At 38.8% G+C, this 23996-nt stretch overlaps 1 protein-coding gene across 4 annotated transcripts; it reads right to left on the bottom strand.

The window, feature by feature from the left end:
• Positions 1-312: 312 nt before the first annotated feature.
• Positions 313-23996, bottom strand: MDM1 (Mdm1 nuclear protein). 4 transcript variants are annotated; one of them, XM_056516289.1, is made up of 15 exons: positions 23569-23996; positions 22426-22531; positions 20105-20457; positions 19471-19587; positions 17532-17675; positions 15842-15975; positions 13612-13711; positions 10443-10481; positions 9907-10082; positions 9228-9509; positions 7437-7549; positions 7221-7321; positions 6087-6321; positions 4956-5024; positions 313-2753 (listed from the first exon to the last, which is right to left on the bottom strand). In XM_056516289.1, exons 1-15 carry the CDS (start codon positions 23722-23724, stop codon positions 2647-2649), a joined length of 2232 nt encoding a protein of 743 aa, XP_056372264.1. In that variant the 5' UTR covers positions 23725-23996; the 3' UTR covers positions 313-2646. The 4 variants fall into 4 exon arrangements, with proteins under 4 accessions (XP_056372264.1, XP_056372265.1, XP_056372266.1 ...); XM_056516290.1 differs by lacking the exon at positions 23569-23996 and adding an exon at positions 23056-23172; XM_056516293.1 differs by lacking the exon at positions 23569-23996 and adding an exon at positions 22972-23051 and having other exon boundaries at positions 314-2753.

Raw genomic sequence — 23996 nt, 5'->3', positions numbered from 1 at the left:
CCTATTTATCTACTTGGTCTCTCCACTTTCAAGACTTCTAAAGTTTCCTTGACAGAAAACAACAAGCATTCAGTGCATGGCACACACTTGTAAATATTAATAAAGGGTGCACTTCTGAGTATTTTTTTCCACATTCAGCTTGCTTGAAAACACAACAGGAAATATGTTTGAAGGCTGGTCTGAAATCCCTCTTGAACAAGATAAACAAGAGCAGAGAACAGGCATAAAAAATTTTACATCTGACTTGAAGACAACAGAACATACCCTAGTGCAAAGCTTCTGAAGTATCTCAAAACCAGGTATTTTGTCTACACTTCCCTTCAAAAACTCCTGTCCAAAAGTAAATACAATTAAAAAATTTCAGTCAAATACTAAAAGTTGTTCAGATGGGAAATAATGTCCAGTGATGTGTGAGAAACCATGAACTTTCATTTCATTCTAGTACCTAAATTGGTGTGTACCCCTATGCAACAAAAATGCCTCCCTCCTTTCCCATACCTACTCTCTCCCTGGCAGAAATCAATATACATGTACTATACTGCACACATCTAACAAATTCACAGCTAGATGTACCAGATTCACCTGCACCAGTACATACAACACTATAAGCAAAACTGACACATATGGTGTTATAATATCTATGACTTACAGGCCTTAAAATCAGACCTGCACAGCTTGACAGATAGCCATGAAACCCAGGCAAATATAGAACAAAGAAAGAGAACACAGTTAATGAAAGTCAATTAACAGGTATGACAGAGAAATAATGGATGATCAGCACTCTTGGCTAGGAAAACAAGAACATTCTGATATGAATAATGTAGATAGACACAGCAAAATTTATGCATCCACATCAGTAACATACCATCCTGAACAAAAATACTTCCTCTTTTAGCCATCAAGTTTTCCACTATAAAACTATCATTTTGGAGGAAAAATGGGAATTTTCATAAAAGCTGTTGCATACTTTCCCTTTCAGTAGAAATTTTGTGATTAATTATAACTTTCACGTTAAATGCACACCACAGAACAATCCCAGAAGCCCTTGAGATAAAATAAAAGTTGTTTCAAACAATTCCACTGGTAGGAAGCTACTGTAACATACAATTTCTGGAAGAAGGGAACACCCTTTTCAAACATCATCAGTACTGGACAGCACTAATTTACTCACTGTTTTTTTGTTGGGGACTGACCCTTTGGGCATCGCAGCCTTTCCAGCCTGTGTGGCACCCATCTGCTTTGAGTCACCACTTAAAATATCTGTAGTCAGTTATGATTTCTAGGGTCAACATATCTAGCTTCAATAAATTACTCTTTCTGAAGATCAGCTCTGAGGTATCTTGTCTTTCTTAGGTCTGCAGATATTCCAGCTGAATAGGTGAAACACAGAACTAAACAGGGAACTACCAATGTAATAGGCTCTGCCAAATTATCCAGCATAACTTAAATAGAAACAAAACAAACCACCACTTTTATTTTCAGTAATATGCATACATAATTACATACAAAATCAAAATGCAATCAAGTGTGTACAAATTTCAAATTGTTCTTGTATAAAATTTTCAAATTAAGTAGTATTAAAACCTGAAGCCACACACAACTAAACTGCTTGCAAGCCACCTATTTCCTCTACTTCATTTTAACTTGTCTGCATCACTTGTAAAGATAAAATGAGCTGTCAGTATAAATTACAAACAGTTTTCACTGTGACAATCATAATGCTATCAGTCTCCCTGAAACAGGAAACTAAGATAAGAGGTAATTAAAATATCAAAGTCAAGAAGAAAAACCATTCTTTTAAGTTTACTTAAAGAAATCACTAGTCCTAAATACCCAAGTTTGAAGTGGAACATAGGAACACCACTGGCTAAGGTGGATGAATTTGCTTTTTCTAGAGAAGCTGAAATTAGCACTAAACATGGGTCTTAGTCTACAAGACAAGCATTCATATCAGTACAGCTGACAAACTGCAGTACTGTACACTCTGAACTCTGACAGTCATCCTGGCCAAAAACCTGTGGACAACGAACAAACCATAATGCTTTGCTTTTCTTAAACCCTTGTTTGTTTTACAGTTAATGACACTCTATGTCAGTGTCATTAAGAAATAAGAATTTTTCGGTAAAAGGTTAAAAGCAGTAAGTAGTAAAAGCAACTCTTTATTACAGTGCTGTGTTATGCTGACAATTCATACAGTAACATAAACACATACACTACAGCTGCCCTTAAGATAACTTGATAAAATAAAGCAATAGAGGTATTTAGTGAACGATGGTATTGCCCCTGAATACTGTTCCAAGTCATACTGCATGACTGCAGCAGAATACCTTGAAAAGCCACACACAGGTTCCATAAAAAAATTATTATCTCAGGTTCAAAAGGTGCCACTGTAAAAAAAAAGTAAAGCCTCACAAGACTGTTCTAACATAGTGAATTAAAACCTAACTCTCATATATAAAGAACATTAATTTTCAACATCATCAGTATTTTCAACTGGGATGGCAAGTCCTAAAATTTGGGCCATATCAATGGTAAGTGAAAGGATACTGTGCGAAACCTACAATCACAATTTCTTAAAATGTACATTACAAGCTATACAAAATACATCATTTTACAGAGTAGTTTCTACACAACAGGAAGGAGAAACTATGCCTTGCCCCAGAAATCCTTCCTCTTCTGAGCTCGTTCCAGTATCTGAGATGCAAGAGAACTAGATGCTGCCGAGCGAGCAGAAATCTGAGACAACCTGTCGTCTGTGGGGAAAGTAAGAAGGGAAGAAGAAAATAGGAAGATTAAACATACATATTGAAACACAGCTGACATTTTTTGAATATTTTTATGCCCTCTTTGACAATGGATGCTAAAACAGTACCACAATACACTCCAATTCAATTACTTGGCAACTGACATGCTGGAGAAGAACCTCTCAAGGAAGCCTCTAGTATGTAAGGTAAGAGAATTAGGAGCCCATCTCTTGAGAAACTCCAGAATGAGATCCCTGTGTTCACCTGGGAACTGCCCAATTCTCCAAGTCATCTTGATCTTTACTGTCCTGCGTCAGAAGACCTCAGGAATTGTTCCTCTGCCACTAAAATCTATATAGACTAGACTCTGGTAATGACATATTCTTGAAAATAACCCACTGCTTCAAGCAAAGCAGACAACTTTAGAATAAAATGACTAAAATATCAGAACCCATGTTGCCAAAAAGAGTCCTTCTGTGCCAAATCCAGTTAGTGTGCCAAAAGCTGCTAAAAGGAACATGTCTTCTGAAGAAAACAGAAGTTTACCAAAAAGACAAGAAGAAGCAGGCTTTAGAAATATTCTTTTGAAGAGTCTTCCTTTGAATACAGGGTCCATTTCACACACAGTAAAGCTCCTAAAACTAATCAGTCTTGATATTGCTTGCCTGATAAAGCACATTATAATTCCTTAACAGCATTATTAAAATGTTGCTACAGGTCTGTAAAGAATGGTCTCTATGAAAATGACCTTAATTACACCCATTCTCCTACAATGATTAGAAAGGACTGTATCACTAGCTTCAAGACCCCTCACCAACAAAAAACAAATCCAAGAAAAAAATTCCTCAACTTAATCCAAACAGTGCCAGTACTCTGTCAGTGTTTGAATTAACTTTTCAGCAGAGTTTCTAAATTCTTAAAATACAGTGATCCTAATAGCCTGTAACAGGACCACACACTATGAACAACTACATTACCATGTGTGAGAAAACTGTGAACTGCACTTCTGCAAATTGACATGTAATTGGAATAACTCCCAGGTTTGTACCTGAACAAATATGAACAAATATGGGCATACAAAATATCTGTCAGCTGGCACACTTCATCTGTTTCTGGAAGCTCATACACTATCATTCCAATCACAGGGAAAAATAAAAAAGAAACAGCAGCTACAGCATTTAATCTGTTTGCAGCAATCTGTGTGCAGCAAGTTGCAGAGTACTACAGGATTTTGCATGTTTTATGCAGTTGCACAGAAGCTCAGCTGAGCCATCTGCACCACTTACATATTTTTTAGCCAACTGTAATGAGTAAAACAGAGAATCAGCCCAAACCTTGGTTAAAACCCCAGGAGCAAAGAAGCACCAAGGGGTACAGAAACCAAGCTTTTGGTTGTTCTGGGGTATAACTATAAATAAACTGCAATCAGATATAAACCTGCTCTGCCCATACTCTGAACCAAAAACAGGTGATTGCAACTAGCACAGCACCACACCGAGGCTCAACCTCAGACACCACAGTGAGAAAAAGTGTATGGCAGATCACTGCCTTTGGTTGACTCATGCTACTGGAAGAGTTTATTTGTGTCTGCCCACAAAAAGGCCAAGAAGATGCAGCTGTGCAATGGCTGCTCTCATAGATTAACTTCAAAACAAACATTTTTTAAAAAAGGCCAAAACAGCAATCAGAATAGCAGCATGCCATAAGCACCCTTAACACACTGAGCACAGGACAGGTGGGAAAATTAAAGTCAGAGGATCATTTTATGTTGCACATCTGGGGCTAAAGTCTCCCATGCAAAACCTTTATCTTACAATCTGTGGTACCTTTAAAGTTGCAACCAGTCACTCCAGCTGCAATCTGGGCTGTGTTGCAGTTTCCTTTAGTTGCTATCACACAAAGGCTTAAAAATGTATGGGCAGGAACCAATTTTAGGTATGGAGCTAAGCAAGCTATAGTATCCATATCAAGAGCTACAATGGTCTGTTAATTTTCAGCCACATTTAATGGTTACCATATACCTTCATATTCGGACTTCATATTACTAGGTTGAACATGTTCAAATTATTCTGATAAAAATACAATGTAGTTATTCAGACAAACATATAAACCAGTTTTATTTACTGCATTCAGAAATATCTCACATGCAAAAGTTAAAATTTATTTAGGTTACATACACAATATACAATAATACTTTGGGACAAGAAATACCTTCATCATTACGGTTTCTTTCCCGAAGAGGCAATTGGAAAGTTCTCACTTTTGGATTGCCAAGATTCCCTACAACAAGAAGTCAAAAGGCTCAGTTTTGAATCATTTAAGAAGAGACTAGGATAATATTTCATTTTAGAACATTTTAAAATGTTGTAACATTATTTCCAAAACAAGAGTCTTATAAATAGCACATATAAAAATTCTACCAGACTCCTTTACCCTAAAATGAGGTAAAATAATCTTGCTCCACTGTATTCTTCTCAAGACAGAGTTCTTTGGTACATCCTACAAGTCACTTAATGAACTGCACTCAAGGTGCAGAACTAGAAACCAGTACCCATTCTAATATTTCTGAGGAAATTATCTGCATTTCACCTTCCCACTTAACCTGACAACTACTTGTTCTGTTCTAGAATGAAAATACTACTTTTTAGCTAATCTCTGTAATCAAAGGACCAAGAACTACAGGACCTTAAGCAGCTATGGAAAGTCTTTCTGGAATGGAGACTAAGGGGACAAGGAGTCTCTTCTTTATCAAATTTACATCCCCAGTACCCTTAAACATTGTTAAAAACTTTTTAAATGCTTCAGTACAAATCCCTCCTCAGCTAAGAAAAGGTTTTTCTCAATATCCAATAAACCTTCTAGAGAAAGCTCTCCAGTTTTCTTATCCTGCAGAAATAATTTTAAGGAGCTTACCTCTCATAAATCCACAACTCTTTCAAAATCATAAAGATCCCAATTACACACTGCAGTTAGCAACTGCAGCTGGAAAAGTGTCACACCATCCAGCTGCAGCTTAAATATTAAAATTTAGAGCTGTTCATGCTAAACCAAATTATTCTCATGAGTAGTATTTGTTGAAATTAATAAAGCAAAATCAGACAACAAATTGATCACTGTAATACAGTGATATTAGCAGAATCTGAAACTAAGGTGGATATTGTGCACATTTCCTCAGCAAGACTAACCAACAATATAACCAAGTTAAAAGGCTTTTGTTCATAAAGGGCACATTCTTTATAGATACTGTAAGGCAGCAAGCTCAGCACCTCTTGGCCTGAGCACTGCACAATAGTCATTTACATCCTGCATCACTCTAACACAAATTTAATAAGCAAAACCCACCATTATGCTGGAATTCTGGATCCTTAAGAGTCCCTTGAATACGATGAGAGGGACTCCAGCAAGGCACAGAGCACCTTTTTGCTGACTTTGACTCCTCCTGATGGGCTGAAGCTAGAGGAACTTGTTCATCAGCAACCCTGTTAGAAGGTAACAGATCCTGCCTAAGTGGCAGAGGATCCACAGATCCCAGCCCAGCAGGTGCAGAGTTAAAGAGGGCTTCCATTTTCCCATCCGGCTACAACATAATAGAAAAAAAAAGAAGGATCAAAAAAAGCACAAAACACATCTCATATACAGCCTCCAAGTACAGATCCTCAAATACGCAGCAAATGTTGACTTTACGCTATTATACTTCTCATGCAAGTACTAAAAGAAAAAGTATTCCAAGCCTGTGAGCGTGAAAAAAAATCTGTTCCTAATAAAAAGTGTTTAACACGGACTGAAAGTAATCTAATCAGGTCAAACCAAGAGCTTATTTTCTAAAACTGTGCTTTTTTAGATTTAACAACAACATGACCAACTTCTCATGCAATTGTGTCTGCTTCTATTACAGAACTTACTAGAGGATGTATGCAGTGAAATGGTAGCTCTCTTTGTAGAACATAGCGCAAGCACAAATTGACAAAAAAACTATTAAAATTTTGAGGGTTACAACTTCTAAACACTTCTATTTTTCTTTTAGTAACTACTCAAGCTGCAAAGTAAAAGCAACAACAAAGTAAAGGAAAGGAAAAGTGAAACTATTATGGCACATTAGCCTATATTTTACATAAGCACCTAACCTCTCCCTCTTGGAGAGAGAGAGTGATCTCGAGCAACCTATGTCAATGGCTACAATAATATTAAGGGGAAATCCTACTGGCAACATTTTCATTTTTCTGTAAATAGATCCCATGCATTTAGCCAAAGAAGCCAAAGTGAAGCACATCTAATCTCACTCCAGTAGTCTCAACTCCTTTGTCTGACACCCCAAAAAAACTATGTATACAGACATACCCTTTTTAGTTACAGATACTGACAAGTTTAAGACAGCAAATTAGAACTCAAGAAAAGTATTTCTTAAATAAATTATTCATTATTACTTAAAAAGCACATTCCTGAAATTCATAATAGTAAGCCTGTTTTCTAGCTCACCTGGGAGGACCTTTTTTTTGTAGGGTTTGTTGATAAGTTTTGTTTTCTCTGAGGTGAAGATGAAGACTTGACTTTAGAAGCAGATACTAGAACAGTACCTCCTATTGTATTGGAAAAGATTAAAAATGCCTTATTACATTAAATAACTTAATAAACTAATTACTTTTTTTTTCTTTAGTTCTTGAAACACTGCTTCGCATTTAGAAGTCTTTTTACCAACAGCTCGGGTAGTGCGATCATGATGAGTCCTTGGGGTCCTGCTGCCTCTCCTTGAAGATTCAGAAGAATCTGACACAGCTGCAGAAGTGTTCAATATTAAGGCATTCTCACTGAAAGAAATTGAGCAATGATTAAAGGATTAGCTAAGGAAGGACTCAGGAGTCTTGCACTCAAGCTGCTTCCAATCCACTCCTACAATGAAGCCTAAGGCAAGACAGTTAAGGCCTTAACACCAAACAGCCTGTAGCTAAAACATTTGCTTGTCAAGGCAAGTCCTGGATTCCAGCCCTTAAGCCTCAATTTCTGTATTTTAAAAAGTCTCAAGCTATAAATCCAGGCTCCCTCAGTCCTGAAAAACCCTGAGCATACTGCTGCACAATACAGAGGCTAAACAGGAGGGCTGGAAAACTTTGAACCCAGAAAAACTATGAATATGGTTACTGCCTTAGAGGTGAGAGTGTGGGCTTGACATTCTTCAATGTGGTGGAACTGAACCCCAAGATCCCAAATTTATGTAACCACTATAGCCCCTAGGTTATTAAATGTACATCCTGATATAAAAACATACATCATACATAAACTACATCAGCACTACCATTTCTGCCTCCAGCTGCATTTCAAAAGGAGGTGGCAGCATACCCACAATGTGGAGAAACCTGATTCTATCAGTACATTACAGACACATTTAGGCAAAGAATTCCTCATTTCTAGCTCTCAAGAAGATGTAACATGCAAGAATTAAGCTGCTCTGCATGGCTGAGTCCAGCACTCATCCCAGAACACATAGAACCTCACTGCAAGATGATAGAAACTTGACAACGTCAATCAGAGACATCTATGAACTAGACTATCTCTAGAATTAAACAGAAACTTAGAAAGGTTTCAAGATGATGGTTCTGAAAGCCTGCACTTAATATCTGTTGGAGTCTAACATCTCAATTTTTTGGCCTGGTTTGAATACACAGTATTATCCCAAATGGAGATGATTACAGTTTCTTACCTTTGATTAGTGCTGCAACACCAAAGATAAAATGCAATGAGGGATATAAAATATGTAGTTGACATGGTTACAAGGGTCAAAGCCATTCAGAATTAAATGTCTATCAAACTAAAATACTGTTCCACAAAAAAGGTATGCAAAACTTGCACAGTAGAAAACCAGGGAGTTCTAATACTAGATACAATTTGGATCTCTCAAATGTCAAATACACTACTATGCACATACCGAGCTGATCTCCCATTATTTGCATATACCCCTCCATGTTTTTCTCACCCATGTTTACAAACATAATCACTGATGATTAATGGATATTAGTTATTTTCTTCTCCTATGTCCTTTATCTTTGTCCATGAAATCTTTTAAGAAAAATAGATGCCTAAGTACAATACTAGCATGTATCCTATCCTATCAAATTCTATGCTGTCAACTTGAAGCAAATCATGAGTTTAAATTTTTGCTAAACTTGGCTGTTGTGTAATGAAGAATCTATTCAATGTAATAAGAGGCCCATAGTTTTGGACAAAAACATCAGAATTATTCAGGAGTCTACAAACTCCTGTCTTGCAAGTTAGAAATGCGGTATTTTAATGATAGGTCCAGTTCCGTAAACCAGCTCAGTGTCTTAAATCTTCTCCTTCCTTATCAGACTATTCAAAACAGAAGTACTACCACATCAATTTACACTCTCTTCAATACAAAACCTACTTAACCTACAAATTTCTGACCTGTTAGAGGAAACACACACACATGCATACACATATACGTATTAAAAAAATGTTCAGTTTTACCCTTCAGTTTTCTTATCTTCTTTAGCATCCTTATTGTTTTCTTCTAATTGCTGGGCCACGACTGCAGCGTGCTCATCTGGCTTTTCTTCCTCTTTCTCTTCTGTTAATTGTTGATTTTTTCTTTCTTCAGTACCTTCTTGTTCATCCCAAACTAAACGTCTTTTGACTGGAACAGTTAAAGCATCTGACATGTCTTTCTGTGTGCTGTCCTGATGTGGTTGTTCTCTGGAGTCAGGTTGCTGTAGCACTTCAGGGCTTGGTGCAGCCTCTTTTTCAGAAACACTAGGTAAGAAAGAACACAGACATTTTTGAACACAGCATTTTGCATCATGGATTTGCACAATATATATGTGTCTATATAGAACACATTCATCCAATTCAGCTATTTGCAATAAGAACAGCTCAGACATTAAAAAGTAGTTCAGCTGATATGATGAAGGGCTAAATTGCCACTAGTTTCATCTGATGCTTAAGCATATCCCATTTTCAAACTAGACTTTATGAAGACTCTTTCTATATTACCATTTCCAAAAATGCAATATAAAATTGGGCTGTATTTTCAATTTCAACAGCAAATTAGATTATGAGAAGTGCTCAAAAAACAAGTATTTCCATACAAGCCTATATTCAGCTTTTTGCTCAGTTTCTGCAGAATAACAGGCAGGAACGACGACCTTACCCGGCAAGATCTAGTGCTCTGATGTTGTTGCTGATTCCTTCTTCTGAACTGGAAGTTGAGGACACATCCCAAAGACTGTTATTATCAGACAGGATCTGATTGAAATGGTATCTGGAGAAGTGTGTTCCCTCTACTCTTTGCCTGTAAGCTTTTGCTCTTTCTCGAAGCTCTCTCACCTACATGTACATCAAGGTTTCATAAGTTTCACAGTTGTTCAAACTTCACTATTAGGCTACTATAAATATTTGCATTAGCTACTGGCAGCTAGAAGAGAAATGCAAGTTACTCATAATACAGGGCCAGCCACAGCACAAACATTGCATGCCACAGTAAATGTAAGAAGAGGAAAGCAAAATAATATATTCAGTAAGCATGTTTGAGCCATGAAGCCAAAGCGGAATCACCAATGATTCATTCCATGAACACAAAAATTTATGCAGCGGCTATCAATAAGTTTAGTGCTGGATTCTAATTTTTCCATCAGCGCTCAGACACAGTGCTCCAAACACTGAAAGAGGAACTTGGATGCAACCAACCTCCATATACCACATGGAATTTAAGGTGTTTTGAGATGCCTAAAGAGAAGAATACAGAGTTATTTTTAAGTTTCTTATTTTTCCTCTCAACACTCAAAAGTGATATTGCTATTATTACCTTTGTAACTTTACTTCAGTCTAAGTAAGAAATTAAATACTAAAAGCCTGTCAACATAGCTCTATGCTGCCTCCCTGAGATTCAATCAAAAGCTCTCAAACAAGTACAGTCAGCACTGGCATTCCAACAGTCTTTTGCCAAGCTTGAGGAAATTAATTCAGATTTCTAAACACCTACACTCAAAAATACATTCTACATAATAAATACATTCTACAGTAATTTATGATAAATTCAAATCAACAGATCTATGTGTATGTGTAATACTGAGTTTGTATGCTGCAAACACTGCAACTGAGCCTAGCTAAATAAATATTAGTGAAAAGATTAATACAAGAACTCTGGGTGCTGTTGTATGCAAGATATAGTATCAAAATTATTCCTTCTAGGCTATCAGTAACTGCAAGAATGAGATACGAAACTGTTCAGGTGTCAGTTTTACTCCAAAACAATAAAAGTGATAATCCCCCTCTTCAAACATTATGCACCATCATTTTTACAGTTAAGACCATTTAAGCACTGGCTGTCTTGTGTCCTTCACCCAAACACAATTAGAGTGCAGGGAGAAAAAGCAAAACTAAGAAGTTTATGTTTAAATTATTAAAAAGAACTTTGTGATATCATGTAAATTTTGACTTACTAAAAAATCATCCACAGGAAATAAGTATTTTGTCAAAGAGCAGGAAAGTAATACTGACATTTCATCTACCACATTTTCATAGCTTTTCTGTTTTTATCCTTCTTTCATGACAGATTTCACACCATTCCTACTGCAAGGAACAGAGTTAGTGGGCTACACTCAGGTAATCCCACTAAAAGTAACTGGATGCAGTAGATGGATATCCAGCTAACATCCCACAATTTGACCCAGTAAACTTCCAAAGAATAGCCCATTAAAAATATATGCTTGTCATTTTCAGAGGAGAATTTAAAAGTTGATGTGCAAGTGATTTACTGGATTACTCACTTTAATTAAAAGAATAAAAAATTAATTATGATAGCCAGAATAGAAGGAATGTAAATCCAGAGCAACAGGGTACCACAGGAGAAGGAAGAATACTAGGTCTCCATTGAATTGTGAAGAAGTACAAAGGACAACCACCTCCTTCAGCAACTCAGCAGGCAGCACTAACTCAGCAGGACACAGGCCCTAGAGAGTCCTACTGTGATTATGAATTGCCCACATTAATTTTTCAAAAGCACAATTGGAAAAGTTTTTTTTTGTTCGACTACTGAAAAGCACCCTTAATTATAAATTGCAGAGAAGCAACCTACAAGTAATCACTATGGCTAAGGTCACACCAGGATTCCATTATGGCATTTCCCTGTTTGGACTCAGAATTTCAGAAAGCCTGCTTTGGACAGAAAGTCACCCACGTGCCAAGTAACTTATTTCTAGTTTCCTGCAATTCCCTTTTCAGCAAGAAAATCTCTGTGGAAAAGTCTCATGCACTCAAATCATATCTTGACAGTGTGGGAAATCTTTGATTTTTCATATATTCTAATTAAATGCCACATGTAAAGTTGAATATCTATCCTCCTCTTGCAGTCTCCTCATTCTTTCCCTCAACTGTACTGCAGTGAATCCTCCCAGCTGACTGTGCCACAAATACACTGTATCCCAAGGCCCAACCTTTAGTTACCTACCAGTCAATTGCTCTTGAAGCTGAGCATTGCTCCTTACTGGTTTGAATGTTTCATGATGCAACATCAATAAATTAAAGTATTATGTGTCAGAAAAATGACATAATATTCTACAGAAACATTCAGTACACCACTTAGGCTGCATGCAGTAGTTCATAACATTTTGAAACCTTAGTTTACAGTAAATATAATGCATATATCAATGTATATAAAAATTTAAATATTGCTTCTTTTCAGTCCTCTAACATCCTCTTAAGGCCATTTACACAGAATGGATTATGTCATGCACGTGTACACAAACTCTATCTCATACTTTAATTTACTTTAAGTATTGAGACCTATTTCTCTTTCCATGTTTTGTATGTATTCTATAATTATTTCTTTTGCTAACAGAAAAATTACTTGCTAGATTAAATCGAGCAAGAAAACGCAGAACTGAAAGCTACCAGACTACTCCTGCAATTCTCAGAGAACCTTATTTTCAAAGAAAACCTCTAGTCTCAAAGTCCAGCACCCCAGAACCTTTTCCTCCTGTTCTATCTTCCACGTCACCATGGACCAAACTGATGAAACTCACATTTCCAAGTATCTCCCACACAGGTAGCAGCACAGTGTCTCTCAAAGACTCCTTCTATCAGCTGGGAGAAGACTATGTCAATTCAGTGAAATCAGAGTGTTGCAGAGCTAGCTCTAGCAGTTTCTCAGCACACTATTAATGGTTTTGATTTCCTTGACTAATGCAGGGATCACACCTAATAACGCTAAGAAACGTTGTGGTCTTGAAACTACTCAGCATTTTCACAGTTCTGTGAAATGACTTCATATAGTATAAATATGGATTGCAGTTTCTGAATAAACTACAAGAAAATACACTGACTGAAACTTGCAAGAAAAATTCTCAATTTTATGTTGTGTATGACAGAATTCAAAGCAGTTGACTGCTTTGAATGGATTCATGCATGGTAAGCCAACGAACTGAGCCTGACCATCAAGCCAACCTAGGCTGAATACATTGTTGTCCTTTTTGTTTTTATTCCCTTGGACTCTCCTAGCATTCAGCTCTGTATTTTGAACACTTCTGCTTGTTACAACTGGGCTGAACATTAAGAATAACATTACCTGCCCCAAGAGACTCTGCTCTGAATGATCCTGACTGTACGGGAAACAAAACTTCTCCCTTTGACTTTGGAGGTCACATTAATTTTTTTCTTAAGTCTCATCATCTCTTTTTTTTCCCCCTTACGTATTATACTGACTTGTAAGAATTAATTGTCTTTGTATACCCACCTTTCGGAGCTTGAGTCATTAGCGTTACAATCTCAAAACTGTATCTTATAAATACCACAATTCAAAGTTTTTGCATCTAAAAATCAAAATAAATCAGACTTCAGATTTTCTAAGAATACTCACCTGGCTGTGAGCTTTACTCTTAATACGAGACCAAACTCCGTCTTTGTACAAGTACTGGGCTGGAGACAAAAATTTTGACCTATATTCGGTGTTCATCCTCCTAAGAAATCAAGAATGAAGAGAGAAAAAAAAAAAGTAATGTTTGATATCCAGAACACTCTTTAAGAGCACTTTTAAAGTTACTCAACAAGCATAAATATGCTTGCACCTAAATGTCAGTGAGATGTAAAAAAACTATGCACAAATAACTCAAACCAAACACAACCAGAAAAGCTGTGAAAAATATTCATTCACAGTTGGTGGCCCTTCAAGTAGTTACTCCTATTGTTTTCTCCTTGCAACACTTCCACCAGAAGCTTTTGCCCTGACAGTCAACAAGCAGAACACAATACACACATCAACCTCAATTACTTCAATGCAAAATCTGGGACCCTGATTTAAGTCACTGATGAAGGTACATTTAAGTAAAAATGCCTGGTTTGGCATTAATGTGTCTGAGACATTTCCTTCTATGAACTCCACTTTAAAGGCACTCTGCATATGGGTGGGGTGAGCTGCTGGAGCTAGGAACATCTGACTGCCAGAACACTGGTCAGTGTAATTCATCTATGTCCTAGTGGCTTTGATCTTCAAAGGGCCTCAGTACTTGAAAAAATGGGCTCATTTTTCCCCTCTGCCACACACATACAAACACAGAAAAATTAACATCATGTAACCTATGGTAGACAGTAAGTAGTACTTCAAGTCCTTAAGCACTGAACTGTGGCTGTATCAGCTTAAATCTAAAGATATTTTTGGATTTAATCATGCTTCAGAACATTACCAACTTAATTTTAATATATTCAGCACAGGATGGAAAAGCCCTATTTTTCAATCCTTCTCCAGAAATAGGTCATAAAAGCCTGAAGTCAGGCAATAAAATGAACCTTGTAAAAAGAAAATGAAGGTCAAAAAACCCTTTCTGTTCAAAATCTCTCTCAATATGTCCCTTTCTTTAAAGCTGACAGAAATCCTTCACTTTTGGTTGCAAAACCAATGGTTTAGCACTAAAAACACAACACTGCTGTGCCTTGATCCCTTTTGCAGTCTGCTGCCAAAGCAGGCCACGCACTGCAACACAGCTTGCATTCAAGTAACAATCCTGTCTGAACACTGAGAATCTGCACATTTTGACAGCTATCTGCCCAGTAATTTTTTAAGAGAATTTTGTCTTGCACTACTCCACTGAAGTCACAAGAGGCAGAAACTTGCCCTTAGATGAAAAGAGCCCCAGCAAACCATCAAGAATTTTGCACATTACTCCCTGTAAAACTGATATTACAATATGAGTATGAAAACGAAATAGTTAAAAGTTTTAGCTATACTATATCCACTCACTTTTCCATAACCCAAATTTATTTCATAAGAATTTTGGGTGAGCATTTTGTAATCAACTCCCAATATCCAACAGCATTCAGACAGGTAAGTCTCCTCTCCCACTTTCAATCTAATTCCCTAACACTGTCATAAAGAATGAAAGCAATTGCTGAGGCATACATTAAGCATAAACATAGGAGAGATGGATTAATCTCTGCATTTTAAAGCCTATTTCTTGGCTTTTATTGTTCTTGACATAACTCAGATGTGTATGAAATGGAAATACGAGTTCAATTCTTGCAATGTAGGCATGTGGCAGAAACAGAGATACTTTGATAGCACTCAGTAACACATAATTTCACTTCATTTCCATGCTTGCCAGATTACTCTAAACAGGACAGATTTCTTTCCTTTACCTCCTGTGCTTGATCTTGTTACTCAGGCACACAAGGCCTCACAGACCAGAACAAGCAGACATCAAGTACAGCCACCACAGTTTTAAGGCATGGAGTGGGCACAGTAGATAAAGCAGTTTGAAATGTGACTATGACTTCCAAAGCACCTGTTGAGAGTTTAGCAGCAGCACTGCACTGATTCTATTTCATTCACATTGTATTCATTAATACTACTATTACTGCATCACAAAGGTTCAAATGAACAGGAGTGGTTACAAAGCTTCCACTGCCCAGAGAAGAGGATGGAAATTAGCACCAGGTTTAGATGTATCCCCAAGAAGCTCAATCTCAGCGCTGCAAGGGGCATCTTCCCCTGCAACTGCAGCATGGGTGTGGTTAAAGGTCCACAGTCCATCATTCTAAAAATTGGGCTGCTGTACACCTACTCACTAGTCTAGGTTTTCCTGTTTTATACATACCCACGACTTGTATGTAAAGTGAGGGGCTTTGGACTGATATGTTGCTTATTATTTTGTTTAGGATGTTTCTGTTCTGATTTCCCTTGTTTTGCTGCATCTTCTGCTGGTTTTTGAAACGGTTCTTCCCTCTTACTCTAAGGCAAAGATAATTTTAAAAATACCATATTAGCTAACAATCTGAAAACCCTCATATTTCTTTTGACATCAAGAACTTCCAAATAGTTAATTTTAGTGTTAGTTGTTTTGAATATTTAATATAAACATCATATTCTTTTGCTAACACAAAAAGAAACTAGCAAAATGCCAAAGTTAAGATGGAGTGACACATTCTGCTAGCTAGATGATCCATTTTGACCACTCTAAAGAATTAATTCAATATGAAACACAGCAATAAAATAATACAATATCTGCACATTCTAACCCGAGTCCAAAAGGCAAATTTTAAGATATTTATTTTGTTTTATAGATGTTTAGATTGATTTGTTTGGGTTTTACAACAAAGATATTTTTTTCTGATTGTTTCAGTCTTTCAGAAATCCAATGCATGACTTCTGATTCTGCTAGAGATCTTCCCAGAAATTGTTCAAATTCAATTTTTTAAAAATTTAAAAGCCCACCAAAATCTCCCAAAACATTTTCAAGATATTCATCAGAGACGAGGTACTGGCATAAACAAGGAGTTTTAAGGCACTTCCACAAAAATTCCCTTCTCATGACTCTTCTTAATTTATTAGCTGTTCTCAAAAAACTACCTGAAATTCCAAAATCAAAACCAGAAAAATGCTTCCTAAAAGCCTCAGGCTTTTCAAGCTTTCTTCATATCTCCCTAAAGAGGCAAAAGAGAAATAAAATTTCTCAACCCCAGATGGGATTTAAAGAATTGGGCAGGTCTGAGTTTTAAATTATAAAACCTCCAAGCCAACAATCCCCTCAGAAGTATCAATGGCTTAGTTTAAGCCAAGGCACTGCATGTTAAGTACACCTTCTGCTCAGCAGTGGTCCTAATGAACACCTTGACTGACAATAGTCCTTTCTGTTCTATCAGCAACAGAGACAGGTAGTGAGGAGACTCAGATTAACCAGGAGCATCACACAGCTGGCACAACCCAGGCCAGAAGATTCCTAAAAAACCAGAATGACAGCTTTTTGGAACAAGTCCTAAGGGAGCTGACTCAGAAAGGCAAAAAAGGAAGATGTATGCCCAGTGGAAGCAAAGTCAGATGACATGGAAAGAATACAGAGATACTGCTTGCCACTGTGTGGAGAAAATTCTCCCTCTCTCTGATTCATGACATTCAAAAAGTTTCAGACCTGCCATCTAGCCCTACTGCACACCAAGACACAACACTGGTACCAATCAGAGTCTAATTCAAAGATTTAGATTGCAGAAACTATCCTAATTACGAAAAAACAAAGTGTCAATTGGGAACAACAACAAAAAAACCCACTTCAAAACTCAGAAACTTTTAACTGAAAAAAATGCTCTACAGAGGACCCACTGCAGAACCCCCAAAGAGCAGAGCTGTACAGAATTCTTTTTGGTCTTTACAGCAAAAACCACTACTGAGTCCAGTGTGACTAGCAACACTAAAAAATTTCAACCTAAACCCACCCCCATATAGAATCGATCAAAACTGCAGAAGTACTACTAAAGCTTTTCCTTCTGGGAAGTATTTGCTTGTTAACACACCAGGAATTCTTTCTCTTCTGAACCACCTGTCTCTCGTGGACTCTTAACAGGAGGAGACCCTTTGGAATTTCTCTCATTTGCAGTTTCAGAAGTAATGGCAGGAGGTTTAACCGGAGGTACGGATTTCTTTGTGTTGCAAATCAGCTGTGTGGGAGGAAGAAAACAAAACAAAGAAAAAAAAGTGTGATTTGTTTACCTTAAGGCTAAGTTTTCAAAATCTGTTAACTTACAAAAATATACTCACATACTAGCAGAGAGATAGTTATCTCTACAAATACAGCATGTGTAGATTAATGAACTTCTAGGAGAAATTCAAGAGAAATTTAAATGCATTTAAAAGTAACCAAATCAGACACAGTGAAACCTGTGATCAAACACTTTTGGAAGTCTACTATCAGAGGCTTTGCTTATTTTATTTTTTGTTCACCTCCAGAGCTGTATGTAGGATCATGGTTTTTTAAAGGCAAGCCATAAAATTTCCATCTGAGTCCTCAGTACATAAGTAACAGAAAACAGCTCTGAATTTTAGAGCTGGATGCTTAGAGCTTGGGCAAATTAAAATCCACTCCTTTTCAACTAATATAGTGTTATAAATCAAGGTAGAGAATTTGTCTAATATGTAGTCACGTATTATCTCCTCATGGGGCTCCAGATTTCAAGACTGTGCCATATGTTAGAAACATGCATTTTCCATAGATTTGCTGTGAGAATTTAAGTCTGACTTACAACTCTGGTACCTTCGATATTTTGACAGAATCTTGTCAAGAGAAAGGGATTGTCAGTCTTGAGGTATATTCTCAGTCATATCAACAGTGAAGAATAACAGTTAGTTAATATGTACCATTTTTATCATTAAATTTTTCCTAAGTTCTACTTATCCATGAATGTATAGTGCCTATAGACTTATTCTCACTGCTTCTTCTTCTATGTAAGGTGTGAAAAAAGTCTTTCTTCTGAAAAAAGCACAACGTTCACAAGCATTAATAACGAAATTATCAACTGATTGCACATAGAATCAAATGGAATTCTCTTTGACTTTTTCCATAAGGTGACTTTCTGGAAACTGCCTCTTCCTCAAAAGATCCTTTGGCTTCTCTATACTACTGTCATGTATTTCAGTGAGTTTTCATTGGATAAGGGGCTGCTGGGAAACACATCCTGCAGTAAATCCAAATGCCTGGTACTCCACCAGAAAAGAACAGGATAGCGATTATCTTTGTTATCAATGTTTATCACCTCTGAAAGATGTTACTGAACAAATCCACCACCTGAGGATAAAAAGAGCACATCATCTCTAGTAATCCCAATAAACTATATGCTTCTAGTGAAGAAAGAGAAGACAAATGCAGAAATGCCTGTTTTACACTGCAGAACGACCAAAAGACTGAGTCTCCGAGGTCCTCATCTCAGCAACAGTTAATTGAAAACATAAAGCAGTCTCACACTCGGTTACTCTTTGTGGTCTCACCAGAAAAAGCAGCATTTTCAACCCTACAAGGTCCAAAAGCTCATGAGATGTATTAAAACATCACAAGAGTATCTTAAAATCAGAAAACTCCACTTTAAAATATAAGCTGTTTTCATGAGAGACACACTCTAGGGCTTAGAAGTGTATGTGCACAGAGATGGAGACTGAGAATAAGAAACTGGGGCAACACAGATAAGTTAATGCAAACAGAAGAACAGGACCCTGTTAGAAAGAACGAGATACAAGGCCTGAGGAGAACAAATACTTAGGCTGACCACAATAAAGAATCACAAGGAAACAAATCCAATTCAGCTACACTTTTTTACAGTGAGAGAGAAAAAAACTTGTAATAACATTAAGGTTTGTTGTTCCCCCACCAAAACAGCAAAAAAAGGAAATCTTTTTGAAAGGAAAACTTTGCCAATATATAAAAGAAAGTATTAATTTGGTTTTTGGATTCTACAATGTTACCTGTTCAGCTGCAAGTATTGGTGACTTTTCATGAGGACTCTTCCAGACAAACTGGCTTTGATATTCAGAATTTCTGGGGATAATTATGTTTGTTTTCCTCTGAAGGGCTCTGTGAAACTGACAATGAAAAAAAAAAAAAAAAAAGGAAAAAATAACAATGATTGTTCCCTTTCCTACAATTCCTACAATATTTTGCAACTTAAACATCAACACACGCTTTCAAAGTAATGGTTTGGATTTTGGTTTCAAGAACAAAATGAATGCAAAGTACATTTTCTCATTATAGTTAACTACCCCAAAAATACATATATATTATCGGCTAAATCTTGTTTAATTGAAATCAGCAGTGATGATACATTCTGAAGATGAAAATAAAGAGTATTAAGTATTAATTATTAAATTAATTAATTTTAATTATTAATTATTAAATTATTAAGAGTATTAATTAAGAGAATTAAGTAGCACCAAAATCTGGTCTCTAACACACTGCTCTCCCAACAAAGAAGCTACAAGAGAGTATCAAAATATAAAACCAAGGAAAGAGTTCAACAAGAGAGTCTGAACACGTGTGTGAAATTATTGTCAGTAATTTTTAGACTGGTCAATTTAAAAAAAAACAAAACTATTCGCTTACCCCATTACCCATTTTTTCCGATTCCTTTTTTGGAGATGAAAATGCTTCATTTTGATTTGGTGAAGCTTCTGAGGGTGATTTCTTCATGTTGTTCTCTGCAAGTGCAAGAGCTATTTCACCACTAGAATCTACCACATGTGACTGAACTTCTGGGGGGAGTCTGGGTCCTTCAGGTGTTTCAAGTTTTTCCTGATTCACTTTATTGTTGTTGTAGTCAGCGTGCAACTCTGCAGCTTCAGTTTCCAGTGGGTCATTCAAATCACAATCTGCTGTCCATTCAAGAGACTTTGAAATCTGTGGATTACGGTAAGGTACCCTTCTCTTGGAAATGAATTTTGGTTCTCTTGTGATTCCTGAGAAAAAGCCATGTTAGATTTAACAGAAACATTCACTGACGACAAAGTATCACTCTATAAGAAGAATAAACTGAAAGTTTATCATACAGCTGATTACTAGAAAGCTTGGAGCAGTGACCGACTATGAATTACGGGCATGGCTGAGGAATTCTGTGTTCGTTCCTATCTGCAAATGACCTTCCTTTCCACTAAACAGACAGGAACATGGTGCCCCAGAACCATGCTGGATTTTGCTTATAAAGCAAAAATGTCCACAGGACAATCTTGTGCCAATTGATTCTGGGAGCTGAACAACAACAAAACTCACACACCCAGTGAAAAAAATGCAGTTAACACAGCTACAGAGTAACCAGCCTGTGGGGAGAAAGTATGCTACAAGCACTTCCCATTGCACCTGCACAACACACCTTGCTCAACAGGTTCCCTCTGACTGTGGCAGATCTCTATCCACTTGCAACTTAAAACCATCTCAGATAACTGACAATTTTTACAGTATGAAGACAAAAACATTTCCAAAATAAAAAATATTTTGTAACAAAGCCAAGAATCAAGTTACTTTAAGAATTGCCGGGTTTTACACAGGCAAGAGAAAATAAAACTACCCCACCAGTGGAAAAGCAGCAGAAAGACACTCCAAGCACCTGCAGCTGTCAACTTCTGCTGTAATGTTCCAAGAGATTCCTAAAATTGCCAGCTATGTCATTCAACAGAAAGAACCACAAATAAATTAACAATCTGCAAATCCTATGAGGTACCAAAAGTGACGTTTAAAGATGTGGGTGTTTAAATGGCCAGAAAAGAGGTCAGAGTGAAAATTAACACAAATATGCAGAAAAATTACAGTAAGCATGCACAAAACCACCATCACAATGTGAGAAAGGCTAAGTCATGAGCTTACTGCAATGCTTGCAAAATTTGCAGTTTAGTTTGACTGGAAAATAAACATAGATTGCTATTTTTAAATGAAGTTAACATGCTTAGATGTTTAAGCATTTCAGAATTCATGACAATTATAGTCCTCAATAAGAGATACCCATACAGAGACCCATGTGCTAGGGAAAGCAAGGTTAAAGAAAGATGTATTTTGCAGTAATGGAAAAAAGCAGTAATATACCTAAATCATAACCTTTAGCAAGATTAAATTATTTATTTGTCTAGCACCTTGTCTAAAAAAAAACCCTATAGCCAGCAGTAATTTCTTAATTAAAAGGCCATAATTTAGAACACTTACTATTGTAGGAATGAAAGCATTGTACTCTAACTACACAGACTGCACAATGCAATTGCAGTGAACTGCACAGATTTTTTTTTACTCTGCCTTGCACCACTACAATAACTACTATTTTTTACTACTCCTTTTCAAAACATTGAAGTTGTCATCACTCTTCAGCTCCCTACAGGCCTTTCAATCCAACTGCTATTTCCTTTTCCTCCTGTTTTCTAGCCCCACATTTCCCTGTCATGATAATGTCTACAATCCTTAAATCCTACACTGCAATATCACAAGATTTTCGCTGTAGTGGCTGACCCTCTCTTTCAGTTAACTGTATCTGTTTGGTTCATAACAATTTTACTTTATCAACCTTTGCCCCAAGATAGCCTCCCTGTAAAATATTACTTTTATTTACTATGTCCATACTTTACTGATAACCCAATCCCTTGAAATATGCTATATGGGTTAACACTGCACCTGTGTTCCATGCTGGGTCTTAGCTCATGCTGCATGTCAGAAACTACTCTTTTTTTCCCAAGGTTTATATAAATTGCACCAGTTGAAAAGAAAGTTTCACTGCAGCCATAAAGAATATGGAGATCAAAAACACATTCTATCTAAATGATGACCAAGACGATACTTTTAATTCAATTACAAAGTGTACAAACGGTAAACACCAACAGTTCATTGTGGCCATGCACTCATCACAGCGAAACTTTGCGGGCCTTGGCAGCAACCAAGGCAGCACTTACCAAACTGATCCGACCGAAGTCCAGCCCACAAGGATTTCTGCTCTTGGGACGGGCTACAGAACTCTGGGCTTCTCCATTTGAAGTTTCTCTTGTATTCACTCAGCCCCTACAGCAAACAGAGAGGAGTCTGTCAAGCCACCGGTGCATCCCGTGCTTCCCTGTTCCTGCAGCAACAGATCTCCGAGGCGGCAAACACCAACACGCTGCTGCAGGATGAGCTAAGCTGGCAGGCTGCTCTTCATCTTCCAAACCCACCCCCGATGGAGAACAAAAGTACTGCTGAGAAAATGCGGGAGCATTTCATGCACCAAAAAATAATATAAAATACTTAAAACCCAAAACACGCATCGTATGTCTGACTTCAGGAACAAATGCAGTCTGGACCCGCTGTCACCCGCACGACACAGCTCCTCCTGCCTTTACAGCCCGGTGCCGTGGGGCAGGGGCCTCCCCTTTCCCGCTACCCCGGAGCGGCCGCAGCCCCGCTCCTGCCGCCCCTGGGCCGCGGCCGTCCCGCTCCGCCGGGCCCCGCTCCGCCGGGCTCACCCTGAACCGCACGGGCATGGCGGAGCGGCGGCCACCGCTCGGCCGGGACCCGCCGCCTCCCCTCGGCCCCCGGGCCCCGCTCACCCTGAACCGCACGGGCATGGCGGAGCGGCGGCCACCGCTCGGCCGGGCCCCGCCGCCTCCCCTCGGCCCCCGGGCCCCGCTCACCCTGAACCGCACGGGCATGGCGGAGCGGCGGCCACCGCTCGGCCGGGCCCCGCCGCCTCCCCTCGGCCCCCGGGCGCCTGCGCGGCGCGGCCCCGGGCGTGAGGGCGGGGAGTGCCGGGCCGAGAGTGTCGGGCAGGGCCGAGAGTGCCGAGCCGAGCCGGGCCGAGCCGCTTCCCCTGCCCGCCTGCCCTGGGGCCGCTGGGGGAGCCGCCCCCGCTGGCAGAGGGGTGCCCACACTAACACACTGATCCCCGGTAACCGTGCTGTGCGGCCAGCGCTGTGTCTGGGGAAGTACAACCCGGTGCTAATGCATCGCTAGGCCTGGGGGAGCTTGGGCGCCTGGTTACAAAAAAAATCACGTGTCCACGCATGCAGTTTTATGTTACTACAAAAACAGCGTTTCGAGAAAGGAAAAACCAAGTTTCCTACCCTTCTGGAGCATCTGCGGCGGCGCGGCAGCTGCCGGTCCGCCTTCGCAGCCTCCCCCGCGCCCGCCGCCCGCTCCGGAGATCCTAATCCACCTTCTGGCTCCGATCTTCCCTCGGGGGTCGCTTTTCTGACTGCCTTCCCCCTGCTCATCTCCATCCTGGCTGGTTTTGACCGTGCCACGTTAAAGAGAACGGAGGTGGTAAGAACCCAAGTGCGCGGACGGACGTGCCGCCCCAGCCCGGCTCTGTTTACATCGCCTGTTGCCCGTGGCTCCGAGCTCCCCCCGTTCCTGTCCCCAGCGCCAGGGACAGCTTCGTGAGCCGGGGCTGTGTCACCTCTGCCTCGGCAGAGCGCCCTGCCAGGCACGGGAGCAGCGTCAGCGCCAGACCCACTCACTCGAACAGAGTTTGGGTCCGCTGGGACCCTGT

The sequence above is a fragment of the Oenanthe melanoleuca genome, chromosome 1A (genome assembly GCF_029582105.1).
Source record: "Oenanthe melanoleuca isolate GR-GAL-2019-014 chromosome 1A, OMel1.0, whole genome shotgun sequence".
Taxonomy (NCBI): Eukaryota; Metazoa; Chordata; class Aves; order Passeriformes; family Muscicapidae; genus Oenanthe; species Oenanthe melanoleuca.
The sequence above is the reverse complement of the archived record's forward strand: the minus strand, read 5'-3'. Positions and strand labels throughout refer to the sequence as shown.

Coding starts and splice junctions, on each gene's coding strand:
- MDM1 (XM_056516289.1), bottom strand. CDS start 23,724: ATGGAGATGAGCAGGGGGAAGGCAGTCAGAAAAGCGACCCCCGAGGGA. Junction 20,458..22,425: donor ACTTCGGTCGGATCAGTTTG/GTAAGTGCTGCC, acceptor GCTTTTTCTCAG/GAATCACAAGAGAACCAAAA. Junction 7,550..9,227: donor GAAGATAAGAAAACTGAAGG/GTAAAACTGAAC, acceptor AATTTCTTTCAG/TGAGAATGCCTTAATATTGA.